This window comes from Syngnathus typhle, linkage group LG5, assembly GCF_033458585.1.
Source record: "Syngnathus typhle isolate RoL2023-S1 ecotype Sweden linkage group LG5, RoL_Styp_1.0, whole genome shotgun sequence".
Lineage (NCBI taxonomy): Eukaryota > Metazoa > Chordata > Actinopteri > Syngnathiformes > Syngnathidae > Syngnathus > Syngnathus typhle.
In genome coordinates, this window is record NC_083742.1 from 4,724,204 (window position 1) to 4,744,832 (window position 20,629).

Here is a 20,629-nt window from a genome sequence, read left to right on the forward strand (position 1 = left end):
AGCTAATTTGATTTGGCTTTATACAAAACGGATGGACAAATGGCTGGATAGATATAAAGCTAAATTGCATTCCTGTGTTTCGCTGCTTCTGATGTTGTTAGTAGCAGATGATAGAAATTTAACCAGTTCTATCAAAATTGTATTATTATGACTTTTTATTTTTACTTTCATTTTGATTGTTAACATTATATCTGTTGCAATATATATTCATATGGATATAAATAAACATTTACAAAAGATACGATGACAGCATTCCATAATTTTTGGACAATTCTATGTACTAACTCATGTCAGCCATGACCCAAAAGTTAAAAAAAGAAGCACAGAATGAGAACTGTTTAAGGCTGAAAAGATGTAACAGGTGGTGATGGCAGTAGTCAAACATATGGTTCTCTGGATTAGTCTCATGAGCGCTACTGTGGTGTTACTGTAGTCCTCCATTGTCGGAGTCTGAGTCAGCTTTATTGTCAATTCCTTCATGCCAAGACACACAAAGAAATCGAAATTACGCTTGTTGTCGCCTAGACCGGGGGTTTTCAACTGGTTTTGTCCAAGGGACCACCATTCTAACCATGAAGCACCTCAGGGACCACTGCTTTGGCGGAATATTGTGTTATTTTGCACGGAAGGAGGATACACGTATAAAGGCTATTTATTTGCATCTGTATGTCTATTTTGGAAATTTGAGCTATATTTGACATCATTTGGATGGGTAAATGATTCACAAAATTAGCTGGAAAATTGATTAAGTCTAAATAATAAATCCATTTTATTTTTAAAAATGTTACAATTATTTTCCATTTTCAATTTCGCGGACCACCTTTAATACCGCTACGCACCATCAGAGGGCCACGGACCACCGGTTGACAATCCCAGGCGTAGACTGAACAATTGCTCGTCATCCTTTTTCCTGGAATCCTGGAATTTGCCTTGGTATTAAAAAAAGAGTCCATCCATATATATTAATAGAAAGTTGTTTACATTGTTTGTATTTAAATCATTATGGTGTTTTTCCCCCCCCAAAAGTACAGATAGACTGAATTTTAATATTTTAAAACAAAAAGAATTCACAAGAAACCGTATCTTTTATTATTGTGTAATTTCACAAGAGCTGTTCTTGACAGCTTAATCGCTTTTGAACAAATCACTCCTATTTCCAATGAGGAGACACCTTAATGATCAATCAAACTCCAGCAGCTGGACTGAGGTATTGCAATTTGGGTTTTAGACTTGCAATCTGGCATTCGGAGAGGTATTGAGATGGATGGCAGACTCGAGTGTGGTGTGTGCTATTAAGTTCCCCAATTGCAGCTGTTGTCTTGTATTTCTTTGTCAGCTACTCTGGGCCAAGTAATGAGTGGTGTGCCTTTCAAGACATTGTTGTTGGTCCAAAACCAAAGCCCAAGACACCTCCAAGCCCTAATAGAATATCTAACATCAGGTTTTGTGTCCAACATGATGTTCTCACACTGGCTTCATTTAGAATTTTTATGGGGGTGTTTCTCTTTGGAAAGCTCATGGAGAAACACTGGATGAGGTCATGGAATTTCCCAATAAAATTTTCTGGATTTAAACCAGTAAGTCACACTCCAGACAAGAGCAAAACGGTTACCGTGGGAAATGGGTCAATGAAGGAAACTAAAAAAACTAAACAGAACAGAACAGAACAGAACAGAACAGAACAGAAAACACAAAACAAAACAAAACAAAACAAAACAAAACAAAACAAAACAAAACAAAACAAAACAAAACAAAATATACCATGAACCTGAAAATCTGTCCTTACTTTGGATCAGATATGGGCAAATGGCCACCCAAACGCCTGCCTCTCACTTATTTTTTGTAAATAATAAAGTTGAGATTTGATGAGCCAGTGTTAATTATTTCTTTGAACTAAAATCGGAAGCTGACTATACGTGGCCATGTTGAATCATATGAAATTCCTGAAATATATATATTTTTTGGTACACATCTGGTTAGAAAGCGCATACGGTCCTATGTGGCTCTCCAGTTACTCTGATTAAAAGATGTGACCCCTTCCACCGTATAAGATGCCAATCTATTCTTTTGATCGTTCAGAAGGGCCAAAATTTGCATTAACGAATAGTCAATATGTTACAATAACTTTTAATCCTGGCATTTCAAAAATGTTTATACAAGTGCCATCATTTTACCTGTATTATGATGGCACGCCTGTGCACTTGCTTCTGCCTTTAAGATGTGTCATTTGAAGACGCAAAATCAGTCAGCACAATTTGTTGCGGGTTTGATAAACAACATTGCAGCATGTCCAGTTATTCCGGTTCTGCATAATAGTATGCAAGCTTTTAGAGTAAAAACTGTTCAGAATGCGATGTTTGCAGAATCTTTCAGTCCAACTTTCTACTCCGAGTCTCTCCTGGATGACCGAGCTTCTCACCTGATCTCTAAGGTAGAGCCCGGACACCCTGCGGCGGAAACTAATTTCGGCCCCTTGTATCCGGGATCTCGTTCTTTCGGTCACGACCCATAGCCCGTGACCATAGGTGAGGGTAGGAGCGTAGATCGACTGGTAAATTGAGAGCTTTGCCTTTTGGCTCAGCTCTCTCTTTACCACGACGGACCGGTACAGAGTCCGCATTACTGCCAACGCTGCACCGATCCGCCTGTCGATCTCGCGCTCCATCCTGCCTACACTCGTGAACAAGACGCCGAGATACTTGAACTACTCCACTTGAGGCAGGATCTCATCCCTGATCCGGAGAGGGCATTACACCCTTTTCCGCTTCACACTCGGCTGCGAAACCGCTCCAGTGAGAGCTGGAGATCACGGCTTGAAGAAGCCAACAGCACCACGTTGTCTGCAAAAAGCAGAGACACGATGCTGAGGTCCCCAAACTGGACACTCTCAACGCCTGGCCTGTGCCTAGAAATTCTGTCCATAAAAATTATGAACAGAATCGGTGACAAAAGACAGCCTTGGCGGAGTCCAACCCTCACTGGGAACAAATCCGACTTACTGCCGGAAATGCGGACCAAACTCTGGCATCGGTGATATAGGGACCGAACTGCCCTTCTCAGTTGGCTTGGCACCCTGTACTCCCGAAGCACCCTCCACAGAACTTCCCGAGGGACACGGTCGAACGCCTTCTCCAAGTCCACAAAACACATGTGGACTGGTTGAGCGAAATCCCATGCCCCCTCGAGAATCCTGCCGAGGCTGTAGAGCTGGTCCACTGTTCCACGGCCAGGACGAAAGCCACACTGCTCCTCCTGAATCCGAGGTTCGACCTCCCGACGGACCCTGCTCTCCAGTACCACTGAATACCCCTGAATAGACCTTACCAGGGAAGCTGAGGAGTTTGATTCCCCTAGAGCAGTGCTTCTCAATTATTTTCTGTTACGCCCCCCCTAGCAAGAAGAAAACTATTCGCGCCCCCCACTCCCCACCGTGACTATCCATCTCTGCATAACATTTTATCCTTATTAACATTAAAGAAAAAAAGAAAGACATATGGTCAAACTTACAAAGAATAACTTTATCAAATCGTGTTTTAAGTCTGCAACAGAAAAGATTTTAAGTGCATCAATGCCTGAAATTAAAAATAAATAAATCCTTGTTTAAACTGTAAACATGTTTGACCAACTAATTGCACCATTGCAAAATTAAATCAAATCAATAAATAATATTCTCCAACTGTACTCACAGTGAAGCCAAGCGCTAAATACGCTTCGTCGTATTTCCTTGTCTTAGCTTTTGGCTGACTTTCTTTTGTTTCATTATCTTTGTTTCTCTCCGCTTTTAAATAGCGCGCCCCACTATTTGAGAAGCACTGCCCTAGAGGTAGACGTAGCGGACACAAGTTGGAGTATTATGGAGTTACTGATAGTCTCTGCTTCTGAGACTGTATTTAGACAAAGAGATTCAAAGAAGGTTAACCAAGTGTAGCATCCCTTTGAGCTACCCAAGAGCTTTGGACAGCATGGCACTGCAGAGTTGTTGTCCTTGTCTAGTCTGACATCCTGTTCTTCAGAGTCTGTTTGAGGAAATTGCTCACAGTGTCTCAAATCTTGTCATGTGGGTGTTCTGTTTACAAGACAAAACTACTCTGGCTCTGGTCTGTTTGCAGTGCTATACTGAGGGGAGCTCACCACTGAAACAGTATATTGTGAGTTGTGAATCTATTGTGAGTGTAAAATATGCAAGTAGAAATATTTTGGATTGTATCTACAAAAAAGTTTTAAATGGAATATATTAAAAATGATACATCATAACACCCTAACTTCTTGGAATGACAGGAAACTACTATTACTTATGTTCAATTGTAATTTCCAGTGCCGTCTGTTGGTAGCTTGTCTGGCGTAGGACGTGGCATTGCATGTCACTGCGTGAGTTAATGCATACATAAAGCTTATACAGGCGCATTGAGATTTATTGAAAAATAATTGAAAACGTCTGCACCTGAAAATCTTTTCCTTTTTGTTTATTTTCTCGCCACAGCACCTCATCATTTCCATCGAAACATATCCTCTGCTTCTTCCTCTCTAACACCAACTGCCCTCATGTATTCCCTCAGTACATCTGTCAACCTTTTCTTGCTCTAATACCTGGCAGCTCCTTCTTCATCATCATTCAACCAATATACTCATTCTTCTGGATAAGTTAAAACCATAAAAGACTGGTCGTTCCCACTTTGTCTCGAAAGCTGGGACACTTTGGGTTTCCCTCTAAGATTCTTAGCCAAACCCAGTGATAAGGGTGGTTCGGTCCGTGTATCATCGATGCCAGAGTTTGGTCCGCATTTCCAGCAGTAAGTAAGATTCATTGCCAGTGAGGGTAGGACTCCGCCAAGGCTGCCCTTTGTCACCGATTCAGTTCATAACCTTTATGGACAGAATTTCTAGGCGCAGCTGAGGCGTTGAAGGTGTCTGGTTTAGTAACCTCAGCATTGCTTCTCTCCTTTTTACAGATAATGTGATGCTGTTGGCGTCTTCTAGCCGTGATCTCCAGCTCTCACTGGAGCGGGTCGCAGCCAAGTGTGAAGTGGTCGGGATGAAAGTCACCGCCTCCAAATCTGAGACCATGGTCCTCAGTTGGAAAAGGGTGGAATGCCTTCTCAGGATCGGGATGAGATCCTACCCCAAGTGGAGACGTTCAAGTATCTTGGGGTCTTGTTCACAAGCGAGGGCAGAATGGAGCGTGAGATCGACAGGCGGATCGGTGCAGCGTCTTCTGTGATGCTGACTCTGTCGTGGTGAAGAGACAGCTGAGCCAAAAGGCGAAGCTCTCAATTTAATGGCCGATCTACGCTCCTACCCTACGACACATAGCTCGTGACCAAAAGTTTCCTCCGCAGGGTGTCCGGGCTCTCCCTCGCTTGGTCATCCGAGAGGGACTCGGAGTCGAGTCGCTGCTCCTCCACGTTGATAGGAGACAAATGAGGTGGCTCGGGCATCTCATCAGGATGCCTCCTGGATGCGTTCTCTGGGTAGGTGTTCCGGGCATGTCCCACCGGCAGGAGACCCGAGGGACGACGACCCAGGACGCGCTGGAGAGTTGAATCGTGTTAAACAACAGGAGAGCTTCTGTTTTTCTGTGAGGTGCTGAGTCCGTGGTAGGATGAGTCATGTGAATTGTCAGTGTTCATCATCACAGCCAGCTTGGACATCATTGTTCCATGACAACACATCAACATTTCATGACAGAGTTCTGATGGGACAACCTCATTACACTCATTTGGCTTCAATTCCTTCCTCCTAATAATGAATGGATCAATTGCATTCTATGTGTTGACAAAGAAAGCTATTTTATATATATAGACTATATGAAGCGCACATGCATCAAATCACCACACCCTGCTCCATTCAGCTATTAGCTTATTCCAGTTCCTCCCTCCTGAGTTTTAGTTTTAGGATTTTCAAATTTTCTGCCAAGAAATCACGCAGCAATGCTCCATGCAGTGCAGTTTGGAATGGAGATCAAACTGAGCACAGAGACTGCAAGACTGCAACACAGCTAAATGTAGCTCATCTGCACTTAGTTATTTGGAAATCAGAAGATCTGAGTCATAGGTCATTATCTACTCAATAGGAGGTGGGCAAGGCCGTCTGGTTGTCAGTTGGCATTTACTGGTTCATCACAGATTGATTTGTGAGATTCACAACACATTTTTTGTCACAGGAGTTTTATTCATAGAACAAGTTCATGACATGTTTATTAATAAAGACATTACAAACTTGTATTGCTATTAGTTATGATTAAACCTGTTTCCTGATGATGAAATACTATCAAGAAAACACCATACAATGCTGTTAGAAAGAGCCTGACCGCCTTAAAGGTCCAATGTGTAGAGTTCAAGAAGTTTCCTTGTGGAATTTGATGTGTTTGATATGCACAACCCATCATTGATAGCCATTCATATTTAATCTAAAAATAATTTGAACTCTGAAGAAACAACAGCTGAAATGGAATGGGGCAAAGTATAATAAAGCTGCTCAATGCTCAATTAATATTTAATTCTATACAGCAGATGAAGACAAAAAAGGACAGTGAAAAACTGAAAGCTTCTTTTTTCCTGATCCTGCAGGTCATGGTACGTTGTTTTCAAGGTAGAATACATAAATGGGCACCAAGTATACTGTCAAATCTGCACAATGGTCACTTTAGGCTTATTGGTGCTTTACAATGCCCAAAATGAAAAATTTCTGGTTGATGGTGTTTAATATTTACCAACACAGTCTGTGTGATATAATATAATGCTATCAACAGAGCTCATTGTAGTAAGCAAACAAATTCAGGTACTAGAAAATCACAATAACAAATTCTTACTCTTAGAAAATTGCATAAATGGTTATTTTTGTTAATAAAACTCATGCTTCAAAGCGCATCAACTGTTGAAAGACAGAAACCTTTGTCGGGCGGAATTGTAATAAATGCAAGAGAATTATGAACAAAGTGCTTGGTGATCGGATGGACTTAAGATAAAAGTCACTTGTTAAGTCAGGCAAACATTTCTTTGTTGTAGAGCTAATCTGAGAGCAGAAATAATCTTACTGGTTGAGTTAAATGGCAGAGAGAGAATTAAGGTGCTTTAGCTGTATGAAATATTCAAAATATATTCAACGAAAGCTTAGAAACGTGACTGCAATTTCAGAAGATTGCCTGGCCAACGAGCCACTCCAGTAGCAATCATAAGATTCTGGCTACAACTTATTCCAAAATTGACTTGAATTGACTGTACAACCGTGAGCTGACCCAGCTGTTGGCCTGACTTTTTGAATACTAAAACTTTCCTCCATCCATTTTCTGAACCGCTTTATCCTCACGAGGGCGTGCTGGAGCCTATCCCAGCAGTCTGGGGGTTACCAGCCAATAGCAGATGTTTTCAGGGATGAGAACGGCAAATGTGAAAAACCACTGAAAAGTAGCCAGGGTCTGGGAGCCGCATGCCCCCATTGGGGAGCCGCATGCCCCCATTGGGGGCCGCAGGGGCCACAGGCCCCGGAGGGGGCACAGGGGGCAAACCCCCCTGGAAACTCCTGGATTTTGGCAGTATAGCAACCCCAAAACCACTATTTATATAATTGAAGATGTATTCTTTGACGATATCATGACAATAGCCCAACATTAGCTTACATGTTACTTTCTAAACACACATGCTAGTAAAGGTAAAAACGTACCTTTGTGTTTTTTTTGTTTGTTTCGATGTGCTCCTTAATGTTCCTAGCGCTGCGACCTCCATAGCTTATCACATCTTGACAAAGAATGCACAAAACCTTCCCCGGGACATTTAATTTACAGATATGTTCCGTCAGGCAGGTGGTTACGGACTGTGTTCCGAGTTGTAAGATGACGCTGCTCTCGAGCCATGCCCATCTGAAGCAGTTCTTGATCCCGTTCGACTTGTCTATCCTTGTCTTTTTCTCTAAAAGTTTGCCATGCTGGCGAAAACTTTTGCTGATTAGGCAAATGAGTAGGCAAATGATGTGCCGAAAGTAGCGGCAAAATCCTGCCGAAAATAAAGCGGATGTTGTCGCAATACTGCTGCCAGCCGCTCCCCCCCTATACGTATAAAAACGATTTTCTCAACGGATTCACGAAAATGAAATTTCCGACGGAAAAAAAAAATGAAATCCGCGGAAAATTCTCATCCCTGTTTTTTTTGTTTTGTTTAACTGTTTTAACTGAAAACAACCATAACAAAATTTAGATTTTATAGTATCTTGGAGTCTGAAAACATTTAGTACAGTGGAGCCTCGGTTTTCGACCAAATTCCGTTCCAGAAGGCTGCTCGAGAAGTGAATCGTTTTGATCATATTTTCCCATTACAAATAATGGGAAATTTTTTAATCCGTTCCAAGCAAAACAAAAAACAAAAAAACCCGCCTTTTTAAGCATTTCTTCATTTGCGCATTTTTGTCCGATCGCGCAACTGCAGCGCACCGCCGACCGCGCAACCGTAGCACGTGGCCGACCGCGCAACTGCACCACGCTGGTCGCATTATTGTGACAGAGCTTCGCTGAAATTTTGAAAATATTTTTAAAGTACTAATGTACTTTCCAAAATTTAAGTGGACCTCAGTGCGCAGGGAGCTTAATTTGGTCGGATTGCGCAACCGCAGCGCGCCGGGCGCTCCCTGTCGCAATGCTTTAGGAGCGTCTTTGTGTTTTAGGATGGCTTTACTGCTTCCACTTGCTTCCTTTGGAGGCATGGTTAGAGATGATGCAATCCTCAGAGTAACGAGAATGTAATAACGAACGGAGTCAGTTGGCATGCGGGTCCTCTCGGCTCATTTCGCAAGGTTCGACAACCAAATTTCGTCCGACATCCAAAGCAAAAAAATCTCGAATTTTTTGTTCGAATACCGATTTGTTCGAGAACCGGAATGTTCAAAAACCGAGGCTCCACTGTACTTGCATTGTACAGTTTACAATTGCTTTGGCTGGAGGTCACTAATGGTTTAGCGGCTTTGATGCAGGCAGCATGGGTTCAGTTCCAACTCAGTGATGGTGTGAAAGTGAGCGCGAATGGTTGTTTGTTTCTATATGCGCCCTGCCACAGCTTGGTGACCAGTCCAGGTCACTGTCTGCTTTTCACCGGAAGTCAGCATGGATAGGCTCCAGCACCACTCCGTTCTGAGCAGGATAACAGATATTGACAATGGATGGATGGATTTGGTTAGAATTCATGTAGAAAAAAGGGTATTTTTATTATTATTTTTTTTATCAGAATGCATGCTAAGCGTCCTGTAAATATATATATGAAACAGTGGTTTTGTAAAGCTCAAGTTATTAATTAAGATCCAGCCTCCTCTGTATAAGTTATAAAGCAGCTGAAACTATGAAATGGCATTCATGCTATGAAGTGCAAGCCTAGAATTTCCTTTAAATGGATCGTCACAAATTCCATAGACACATTGGCCAACTTGTTGGTACCCTTCCGATAAAGAAAAAGAAACTTTCAATATGCACCGAATTAATCTGAAATTGACAGGAGCGTGCTAAACTGCATGTAGACAAGCCACAAACTTTCTAGGAGAAAGTCCTTCACAAAGATTAAACAAAACTGGAGCTTTTTGGCAAGTCATATTAACTTTAGCTTTACATGCACAATCATTACATTTTCACCTAATGTGAAACATGGATGAGACTGCAACATCAAACAGTATCTGTAGTATCTGTGCAGAGTACAGTGAATCAATCATTGTAGGCATTTCTTTCTTTCACTGAAGGGTTCAAAATTTTTTGCCAATACGTCTATTTGTTTTTTCACTTCTCAAAAAGTTAGCCAGCCTGCTGACATTTCATGAATGAACATAATATATGTACATGAGCTCTGCTTGATGAACATCAACTCAACTTGTAAGATTGTCAAAAGTCTCCGCCCATTCAACAGCAAGGCCATTTGTTTGAATTACATGCATTGATACTGTATGTTACGGTATGTCCTCAGTCTTAAGACAAATAAAATATAAAATACCGAGGACTTAAAGTCCATAACAGCAGGTATGCTGTGAGGTTACTGTATTTGTGGCAGCTCTCACTGGTCGACAAAATGTAACCGATATGTAACCTGATTGCCATTGTCCCAGGCATACAAAACCTTCTCCTTGGGGTTATAATCAATTTGTGTGGTGTATGAATACTCATTGGTAAAGGCCAGACGTGGAGTAGCCTCTGTGTTGGTATGGGTGTCATAAGCATAGCGCACCTCTCCTTCCTTCTGGTTGTACACATTGACAGCATATAAGACACCACAGATGATGAAACAATTACCATAAGAGTTCCTCTTCAGACCTGTCCTCCAGGTTGTTTCCTTTTTTAGGGACAGGTCTCCGGGATCAAGTTTACTAATGATGATGACTTCTTGTTGGTTGTAGTCATAATCTATTGAGGGATAGATCACCCACAGTCCACTTTCATCCACTGCAAAGTCAATATCAGAGTGACCTCTCCATTTCCATGGGGTGGTGTCCTCATAAACCACATCATGCACCAATGTCCAGGCAGCCACATATCGCATCTTCAGGTCATACTTGATGATGTTCTTGGTGAAGGCTCTATTGTAGTAGAAGGCACCATTATAAACCACATGACCTGTGCCAATCCAATTGTAAGGAAGTTTGAAAAGGTTGCTCCAGCGGCCTGCAGCAGAGAAAACATTGAATTAGTTTTTTATTACACCTTTTATTTTGTTAGGAAACCAGGACTTTGTACATTAAATGCAACCGTACAATAAGCTGTAAATTATTGGTATATCAAAACAACCAAAGTGCCACCAACGTATAGCTTTTATTTTTGGTTTATTTTGGTCTGGTTTCTTTTCATAAAAAATATAGTATATATATCAAAATGTGCCAAAACCGCACTGGTTAGCACGTCCACCTCACAGTTCACAGGTTGCGGTTTCGATTTCACCTCCGTCCCTGCTTCTGTGGCGTTTGCATGTTCTCCCTGCGTCTACATGTTTTTTTTCCGGGTACTCTGGTTTCCTCATGCATCCCAAAAACATGCTTGGTAGGCTGATTGAAAGCTCCAAATTGCCCTTAAGTGTGTGTGCGAGGTTGGATGGTTGGTCGTCTCTGCGTGCCCTGCGATTGGCTGGCAACCAATTCAGGGTGTCCTCCACCTGCTGCCAGAAGACAGCCAGGATAGGCACTAGCGACAAGTGGTACAGATAATGGATGGATGTGCCAAAACAAGTCATGTATGTCTCTATGGTATTCATATCAGTCATTAAGTAGTGTACTAGAAGGTTTCATAATTAACAGTAGTATAAAACAAAATTGTCTTATGTTTGTAATAATTTTCTACTAGGCTACAGTAAACCAGTAAACTTATTAAACATTTTTTTTAAGTGGTGCCACTGTCAGATGATTTTTTTACTTGCTTGCTTTCCTTCCTTAAAAGGCAAAATGTGTTAAAAAGCAGATTTCAAACTATACGTATATTTTGGTCAAGTAGAGTTCCAAAGTTTTTGGCAAGAAAGTCCTAAAAATAGTAGCTTGACTTTGACTAAGGTGATATTATTTGAGTCCCACATCTCTGCCAATTTGGGCTTTATATTTGTTTCCAGCACAAGTCTGGCATGAAGTCGAACTGTACGAAGTGACATGCTACATCAAGTTTTGGTATTTTTACAGATGTCCGCAGTTATAAATGGGCAGTTTGCAACGTTGTGGATGACTTAACATGTCGCCAGTCGAAGCTTCGCTTGTCGTTGCCTTTAAAATTGTCAGTTGACAAAGCAGGAGTAGAAACTGATTTGCAGGAGTCCTTGCAGAAGGCTTATAGGGAACTGCAAGCAGATGCCCATGGGTGGATGATGTAACACTGGCCAGAGCAATCGCAAATCACCGCTGTGAAGTGGACACTCAGACACTCCCTTCAAACGTGAACCCCCGCCCCACAAGGTGAGCCTAACCATCATGCAGTTGATGAATTGTTTTCTACAATTGGTTTGCGGGTTTGATGCACGCTGTTGTGATACTTAGGAATTATATTCGTTGACATCCACCACACGCAGGGCTGTGGACTCGGTCGGATTTTTGCACCGAGTCCAGCCTCTTGACCACGAGTCCGAGTCCGGCTGTCCATTTTTTCTGTTAATTCATGTGACTGCTTAGTCTCTATTCAAGGCTAATTTAGATCAAAATCTAAATAACTACAACAGTTTTGTGATGGTTTTGTCTTTATTAAACATATAAACGAATACAATAAACAGATACTTTCAAGTTTTAATCATTAATTACACCATTATAGCTCAGACATTTATCTAAACACAAATAATTAGTGACGACCCCACAACTATCGAAACACATCAATGATATAAGCTGGGTGACATAATCGCCCTTGACATTGGTACATAATGTAAACATTAGCCTAAGTGCAACTCAACGTGGCCGCATTGATCGTAACTTACGCTCCGTTTCCCCCCCAAATCTAGAGGCAAAACATTGTTCTCTCGCTGCTCCCGGGTTCTTCCATCTTGGCTGCGCACAGGGCATTGTGGGTCTTGTACGTGCACGCACGCAGGCAGGCGCGCACGCAACAACTAAATTTGTCTTCATAACAAGCAAGCAGGGCTGTGGACAGTATTCCTACGCGCATTCTCAGCAGCATGATGAAAATAAAATTGAACGTATTTCTTTTATTGTCAGCACTCGGTCGGACTCGGTCATTTTTGCCGGACTCGGTGCTGATTTTGACCGAGTCCACCGAGTCCGAGTCCGGCAAAAATGACCGAGTCCGACCGAGTCCGAGTCCCCGAGTCCGAGTCCACAGCCCTGACCACACGTATCGCCAGAGCTCAGGATCTATCTGCCTGCACCTTGATCAAATTCTCCGCAAGTGTGTGTCACACTCCATGAACTAATTGGACATAGTAGTTCGACATAGTTCCAGCAGGCATAAAATGTCACTCTACTCTCAGCCACCAAATTTTCATGTGAGCTGGAGGGATGTAAAAGAAAAGGCCCTCGGCACAAAACCCCAAGATGCCTCAGTCTTTACACTTGAGTGAACTTGCTCTGTCTATGAATACAGAGCTCCGAGACTAACGCCTGATTTGTTCTTTAGACGGTTATTCTTCTGGGAATTGTTGCGCAGTAGATTTGATTATGATTGTGTTAAATCACATCAAACAAGCCGCAGGATAAAATTAACTACAGGTTTGATTCAAACTAACTGTTACTGTAAAAACACCCTTAGGAGCAGGCATCGGTAATAAAGACTAATCTTTTAAACAGGCCTTATTAGGCCCAGATCCAATTTCTGTGGCTGTTAAAACTCGGGAATTAATCAGTCAAAATATCAGCGCATGTGATATGTAATTTTCTGGACACATTCAGGACATGCACACAAACTGAGGTAATTGTGGGAACTCCATATGTCTTGTGCTCACATTGCATAGCTTTTTGAGAGCTCAATGTAAAGTCACTTGCTCAGGAAGTTCAGGACCCCTTTGCTGTGTTATAGTAATTAATATGTTCCATTGTTGTGTGTATGATGATGTTATCTTCACGGTGCCATTGACAATGTTTGTACAATACCAGACTGTATGTAGAAACTGCTATTATGTGACACGACCGTTTGTTTAGTAATTCACCACTGAACCAACATATTGTGTACCTCTGGTGTCATTTTTGAATCACATCCTATTGGTCCTCCTAACCTTTCAACCTCAGGAAGTTTGATATAGATTTGAAAATATAAAAATCCCAAGGACAAAAACAGTGTTGTTAAACCCCCCAACCACCCACATCACCAGAGCCAACCCTCGTTGCTAATCCCTTCCTACTGGGCCTTGTTCAAAGGAAAGGCCAGAGCACATGTCAGAGAACAGCAGGCATCACTGCCACTCACCTAGACAGCTAGTCATCCGCACACAGCTGTGAGCTCACCTCACTGCAGGATGCTTTAAATGCAAGTGAGTTTAGAAAGCCCATTGTCTAAACAGATCTACATCAACAAGCCAAATCCTATGAAGGCAGATCTCATCTTTTTAAAAGAGTCTAATCCAATTCCTTGGTTGATGTGCGTGTAGGAGTTGATTTTCCCACCCTCTAAAGGATTGAAACAACCAAGACCTAAATTCCTCAGATCCAAGCAGTTTCACAGAGCACTTTCCAAAGAGTGAGCTTAATACCATTAACCCCACATCCAATCAGCCCCACTCTGAGATTTCTGATCATTTCCCTATTGTATTATTCATTGACCTCCCTGCTAAGCCCTCACCTACTCGTCATTCAATAAGATTAAAAATACTTAATGAAGAAACCATACGACGTCTAGGTGAGGACCTGCAGACCAAGACATGGTCGGGAATATATGACTGTAGTGATGTTGATACTGCATTTGAAACTCTAACCAAAGAAATATCCGACTCTATTCAAAGAACCATTCCTGAGAAAGTAATCATATGTAAAAAAACTACTCAAAATCCATGGATCACTAAGGGCATATTAAAGTCTATTAAGCATAAAAATAAATTATATAAAAGATACATAAATGAACCTAACCATAAAAATAAAAATGCATATATTAATTATAGAAATAAACTTACACATATTATCAGAAAGCGGAAGAGTAAGCATTTTGCCGACTTGATAAATGAATCACAGGGTGATTCCAAGAAATCTTGGAATGTACTGAACGGGGTCTTGAACAGAAGCCAAAAAACTCCTGTATTCCCTGACCACGATCATAATATGGGCAACATCATCAGAAATAATGGTCTTGCCAACGATTTCAATAACTACTTTGTCTCTATCGGTAGAAACATATCCAGTAAAATCAGTCAGCCTCAGGATGCCTCGTTTAAAGACTATCTATCAGGTAATTACCTGGGCTCTTTCTTTCTGAAACCAACTAACTGCAATGAAGTGTATGAAATAATCATGAATATGAAGAATTCAAACTCAGCTGGAATAGATGGCATCTCAAGTAAAATTCTGAAAAGCATCTCCAATATAATAACTGCACCTCTTACATATTGCATCAATCTGTCTATACTCTCTGGAGTAGTGCCACAAATAGCAAAAATAGCACGTATCACACCGGTCTTTAAATCAGGAGATAAAAACAATCTTAGCAACTACAGACCAATATCAATCTTGCCTACTCTTTCCAAGGTTTTGGAAAGAGTAGTTTACAATAAACTTAACAACTATCTAAACAAACTAAACATCATTGCCCCATCCCAGTATGGTTTCAGAAAGGAAAACACTACATATATGGCAGTACTTGACTTGACTGATAAAATCTACGGGGCAATCGATAGAGGCGAATATGGTATTGGGATTTTTCTGGACTTGTCTAAAGCTTTTGACACCATTACGATTGATATTCTTATAAATAAATTACAACACTATGGTATTAGAGGCCTGGCGTTAGACTGGTTCCGCAGCTATCTGTTTGGAAGACATCAATATGTCTCCATTAACAACCATAAATCTTCATACAAGCCCATCAATTATGGAGTTCCTCAAGGGTCCATCTTAGGGCCGCTCCTGTTCATCCTGTACATAAATGACATTGTTAATACTTCACCCATACTACATAAAGTATTATTTGCTGACGATACAAACTTGTTTCTTTCCCACAAAAATCCAAATACACTTGAACAAATTATAAATAGTGAGTTAGCGAAAATAAATACATGGTTTAAATGCAATAAACTCTCCCTAAATGTCAATAAAACATACTACATTGTATTCCGGTCCCATAAAAAAAAGGACATTGACCAAATTTGCATAGAAATTAACGGACAAAACATTGAAAGAGTCAGCTCTACTAAATTCCTGGGGATCCACATTGACGAATTCTTGAACTTTAAAACACATATTGATGATCTCACAAGCAAACTGTCTAAATATGTGGGTTTATTCTTCAAATTGAGACATTATCTCCCACTCACTGCACTTCTTATTCTATACAAATCCTTATTTGAACCTCATTTAAAATACTGCAATATTATATGGTGTAACACATTTCCAACCCATCTAAAAAAGCTGGAGATACTTCAGAAAAAGGTCATACGCGCCATAACATGGTCTGAGTTTAACGCCCCCACTAAAACAATCTTTCACCAACACAATCTTCTGAGGCTTGTTGAATATAACTATTTCCAGAATGCTTGCGTCATGTATCAGACTGTCCATAAACGAAACCACAAACTCTGTCAACTCATCCCAATCTGTACTCCCAGCCACACCCACACCACCAGGAATAGAAATCTAATCATTGGGAAAAAACGGAAACTAAAATCTACAAGCTTTAGTATTGTGTGCAGAGGGCCACAGATTTGGAATGAGCTTGATGAAACACTAAAAATGTTGCAATCCATATCCATCTTTAAGGCAAATCTAAAAAATCAACTCCTATCAATGTATATTTAATGTGCTGGTTATAAACTGCATGAACACCTGTGTCCTGTTGTTAATATATTAGTTGTTAATTTATAAATTGCAAATGTACTTTACATCAAATCCAGAGTAACCAGAATACTGAGGTTGTCTATTGCTTGTCGTATGGTTGTTGTGTGCTGTACTTTGTTGTGTGTTTATTATTGTTGTCTATTATATATCTGTATGTTGTCCAAAATGTAAGGATATCTGGCCAATATCTGATACTTATGGGAAACCAGGCCCCCTATTAAAAGCTTTAAATAGCTTGCTTGGGGTGACCTTTCACGCATCCAGAATTACTGTTTGTTGTTCCATGTTGTATGTCTTGGATATCGCGTGAATAAACTCAAACTCAAACTCAAATCAAGCTCTATTGTTATGGTTTTAACAGGGCAGCGAGTGTGCCTGTTGTACTTCAAAACAACTATACTCTCTTGTAATATGGAGATTGGTGTTTTGGTTATTGCAGTCATTGTAAGTGGCAATTCCATGACATATTTTTTCTAAGCATTTGACTTAACTTATGACTTACGTATGATCACATTATTTAAAAAACTAAAACAACGTAACAAGCAAGTAAACCATCAGTGGCGCCCTGTACCAATTAAAAAAAAGTCCTTTTTGGCTTATTTGAATGCTTGCTTACAATTTTTTCTTTTAACCTAGGTTTTGGGGACTGCATGGAGGTGAATATTATAAATTGGGATTTGGGTTGAGTTCCATAGCGTGAAGGAATATATGAATTGATATTAATTTTAAATGAACTAATTTGTCTTCCTATGGGCTCTCCACCTGTGGGGTTGGGTGGAGATTGCGTGCAGTTTGAGATGGGCGGTAGTCAAAGGTGGGGCACTATCCTTACCTACAGGTTCTTGGAATTTCACCTCTCAGTCTGGGAAGTAGCTTGATCTGGTGCACTATGGTGAGAGGGTATGACTAGATATTGTTGCAATCGCTTCAACCCACAACTTGGTGTCCAGGGCCACTCCCCTTGTTGAGAGGGTTTGGACTGCTTTCCACTTAGGTATTGCACTAAGCACCACAGTGAGGCGTGAGTGACCGTCAGGCCGTACTTTACCCTCCTCTACATAAAACACATCCCAGTCTGAGCCACATCCATCATATTTTACATTATATTTTATCATAACATAAAATAATAGGCAACAGTCATCTGAAATTATTGGAGTAGCTTTGATGTTTCTTACAAGTTTATGCCCATGGACAACCACAGTTAACAGGAAGGTTAACTTTTTATTTTGTTGTTTATTTTGTTTCTTTTTTTATCATGCTATGCCTTGTCAGTGTTGTACAGAAAATGCCCATTTTCAAAAAAGTGAAGCACAAAATTTTCACCAGTCAACGTATGGCCACATGAGCTGGAGACAGTTAAAAAAAAAAAAAAATACTGCTGTAATGAGGCAATACCTTTCCATCAAAAATCTGTGAATGCTACCACTCTCTTGTCAGGTTCTGGGGGAATGCTTTCCAGTTCTTTTATTTTTCATGCTTGCTACGCTAATAGTAACTCCCAAAAAACTCCATATTCCCACTTGAACTATTTAATGGATGCTAGAAAAATCAAAACATAGCCATAGAGCCTTTTCTGCCAGATTGCGGAAGAAGGTTCAATCCCCACCTCCTACGATTCCTACAGTATTTATATATATGTATGTATACCCTTGTCCACACACCCACTACAGCCTTAATTGAAATCAACGAATGTGTGCCAAGGGTGTCATAGCAAAGATGCTAAACCAACAGAATGACCTATGTTCTTAATCAGAGGCCTAATCAATATTAAACCACTGTTACTTCAGTGTTGAACAAATTAAGGAGAAAGACAGAAGCCTTGTTCAGATGGGAGAAGACATGTAGAAACTGAGGTATTTCTTGAAAACCTTACAGGACGCATAGTCTTTTTCCATGGTGATGTTAGGCTGACCAATCTTTCTGGAGTACCATAAACTATTTTGCGGGTCCTCTTGGAATGCCTGGCAGGATCCCCAGTCAGTAGGCCTTTCAAATCTCACCTTGGCTCACAGGAGGTAAGGGACATTGAATACGAGTGGTTTAGTCTGTACCTCCATTGTTGAGGCAGCCAAATGGAGCTATGGCTGTAAAGTGGTCATTGCATTAATCCCTGAACCGTTTGGTGGACACAGAAGAGGTGAGAAATGTGGTCAAGAGGAAGAGGAGTCCTACCAGGCCTTTTTTGTCTATGGGACTATTTCAGCAGCTTTACAGAGAGGGTAGGTCAAGCGGAATATGGCTTTGGTGGTTGCTAAGGCAAAAGGTTGGGTGTGGGAGGAGGAATTCTGTAGAGGCGGTGCACCATCAACACTGTGTGTAGTGAGGATGGGGCACTGCTTACCTCAAATTGGGTCACTGTGGGTCCGTGGGGGAAATGCATTCAATACTAATAGTTCCACTGACACGTACGCCTTCCAACAAGAAAGCAGGTTTCTGGAGACTTTGAAGGTTTCCAATATCTGGGGTTGAGGTCTGTGAGGACTTCTCGTGGCCGGGCCCGGGCTTGGATGAGAGCTGTCTCGAGTTTCTAAAGATTCTCATTAGGGGTTCTATAACCATGGCCCAGAAGCCAAGTGACCGCCCATGCACTTTAATCGCCCAGAGCATTGGCTTAACAATCGCCATGGCTTGTGTCGTTTGCCTTGATTGTGCATACTACTTAATTCCCACACTGGGTGGTAGGAGAAAAGAAGTCACTGCTTACTAGTTCCATGTATCATTTGGTAAGCTGCAACATGAAGATCAGCTTTATACAGATTGTCCTTGTTTTGGTTCTAAATGTGGAGATGTATTTCTGCTGCTGTAATGGTGCTGCTGTTTAAGTGAATCGATTCTCATAGGCTCCAGAGCTGCTGACAGAGCTGGCAGGCAGGCATCCCTCCGTTCACCCAACCATCCAGCCACCAAACCACTCAGCCACCCAGCCATCCGTCCAGCCGTCCGTCCAGCCGTCCATCCAGCTGTCCGTCCGTCCGTCCGCCCGCCCGCCCGCCCGTCCATCCATCCATCCATCCATCCATCCATCCATCCATCCATCCATCCATCCATCCATCCATCCATCCATCCATCCATCCATCCATCCATCCATCCATCCATCCATCCATCCATCCATCCATTTTCTAAACCGCTACTCCTCATTCGTCTCCCAGATGCCAGTGGGCTGGCACAATCTGGACTGGTGACCAGTAAATCATAGTCTTCAATTAACTTCCAACTTTACTGTAGGTGTGAATGTAAAAGCAAATGGTAGTGCCCTATACGATTGACTGACAACCAGTCCAGTGTGTACCTTGCCTAAATTCAGTCGGGACACCAGCTCACCCGTGACCCTAATGAGGACAAGCAATATAGGAAATTGATGAATGGATATTCCTTCTTCCATAATAATTTTTTGTTTCAGTCACCTTTATGCATAAACATTGTGTTAAAATTGCAAAACAAGCACACCTTGTTTGAAGTTGTCCAAGTTACGAAACTCCACCAAATTGTTGCCATAGTAATAGTTGGTGACGTAGATCTTTGAGTCTTTAGCCAGTGGATCCTTCATCCAGGCTCCTTCATTGCGGCCGTAACTATGTTGCTTCTCTGGCTGCTCGATTGATGCTAGAGTACCTTCGCAGTGAAGGATTTTCCCTGCAAAAGAACACGTTAAACGTTCAGCATATGTAACTGTGATCCACGTTTAAATTCATATTGAGTGATTTTTGTTTTGTTCCATACTCAGACAAGCAATCAAAACTTCCTCTTTTCTTTCCCGCAAAAAAATCCCCACTGTGCTGAAAAATATGATAAGCGTTTTCTGAGTAATATTTTGGCAATAAGAGATTTACAGAAAAAGTCTTGCTGTCTAACATGTCACCAGGGCTTCTAAATAAGCTCTCCCTAATGTTTGTTGCACTGTGAACAATTAATACACTCAAAAATAATAGTGTGTTTTTGTGAGGTGTGTTTGTGCTCCAACACAACATTTTCTGCAAGATATTTAAAGATCCTAAAGCGAATCTAGGTCATGGCTGTTACTGAAAGGAACATTAAAAGCATAAATAGAAGTTTGTCATGGAGAGCCATCACTTTACACATGTTTAAGTTATTAATATATCTCGTTAAAAAAAATAGGAGCAATAAAATGTATATTTGTGGAAACATAGACTTACATATTTACAAAATATATCTTTAACAACTCGGTGAGAGAGTTATAAAATAAAATACCAAT

At 41.1% G+C, this 20,629-nt stretch overlaps 1 protein-coding gene across 2 annotated transcripts in view; it reads right to left on the minus strand.

The window, feature by feature from the left end:
* Positions 1-8,734: 8,734 nt before the first annotated feature.
* olfml2a (olfactomedin-like 2A) overlaps positions 8,735-20,629 on the minus strand; it is a 34,026-nt gene continuing 22,131 nt past the window's right edge. For both annotated transcript variants that reach the window (XM_061278615.1, XM_061278614.1), the window contains exons 7-8: positions 19,864-20,049; positions 8,735-10,624 (exon numbers count right to left, since the gene is read on the minus strand). In XM_061278615.1, the coding sequence (XP_061134599.1) occupies positions 10,020-10,624; positions 19,864-20,049 (791 nt within the window). In that variant the 3' untranslated portion in view covers positions 8,735-10,019. The remainder of the gene's footprint in view (positions 10,625-19,863; positions 20,050-20,629) is intronic.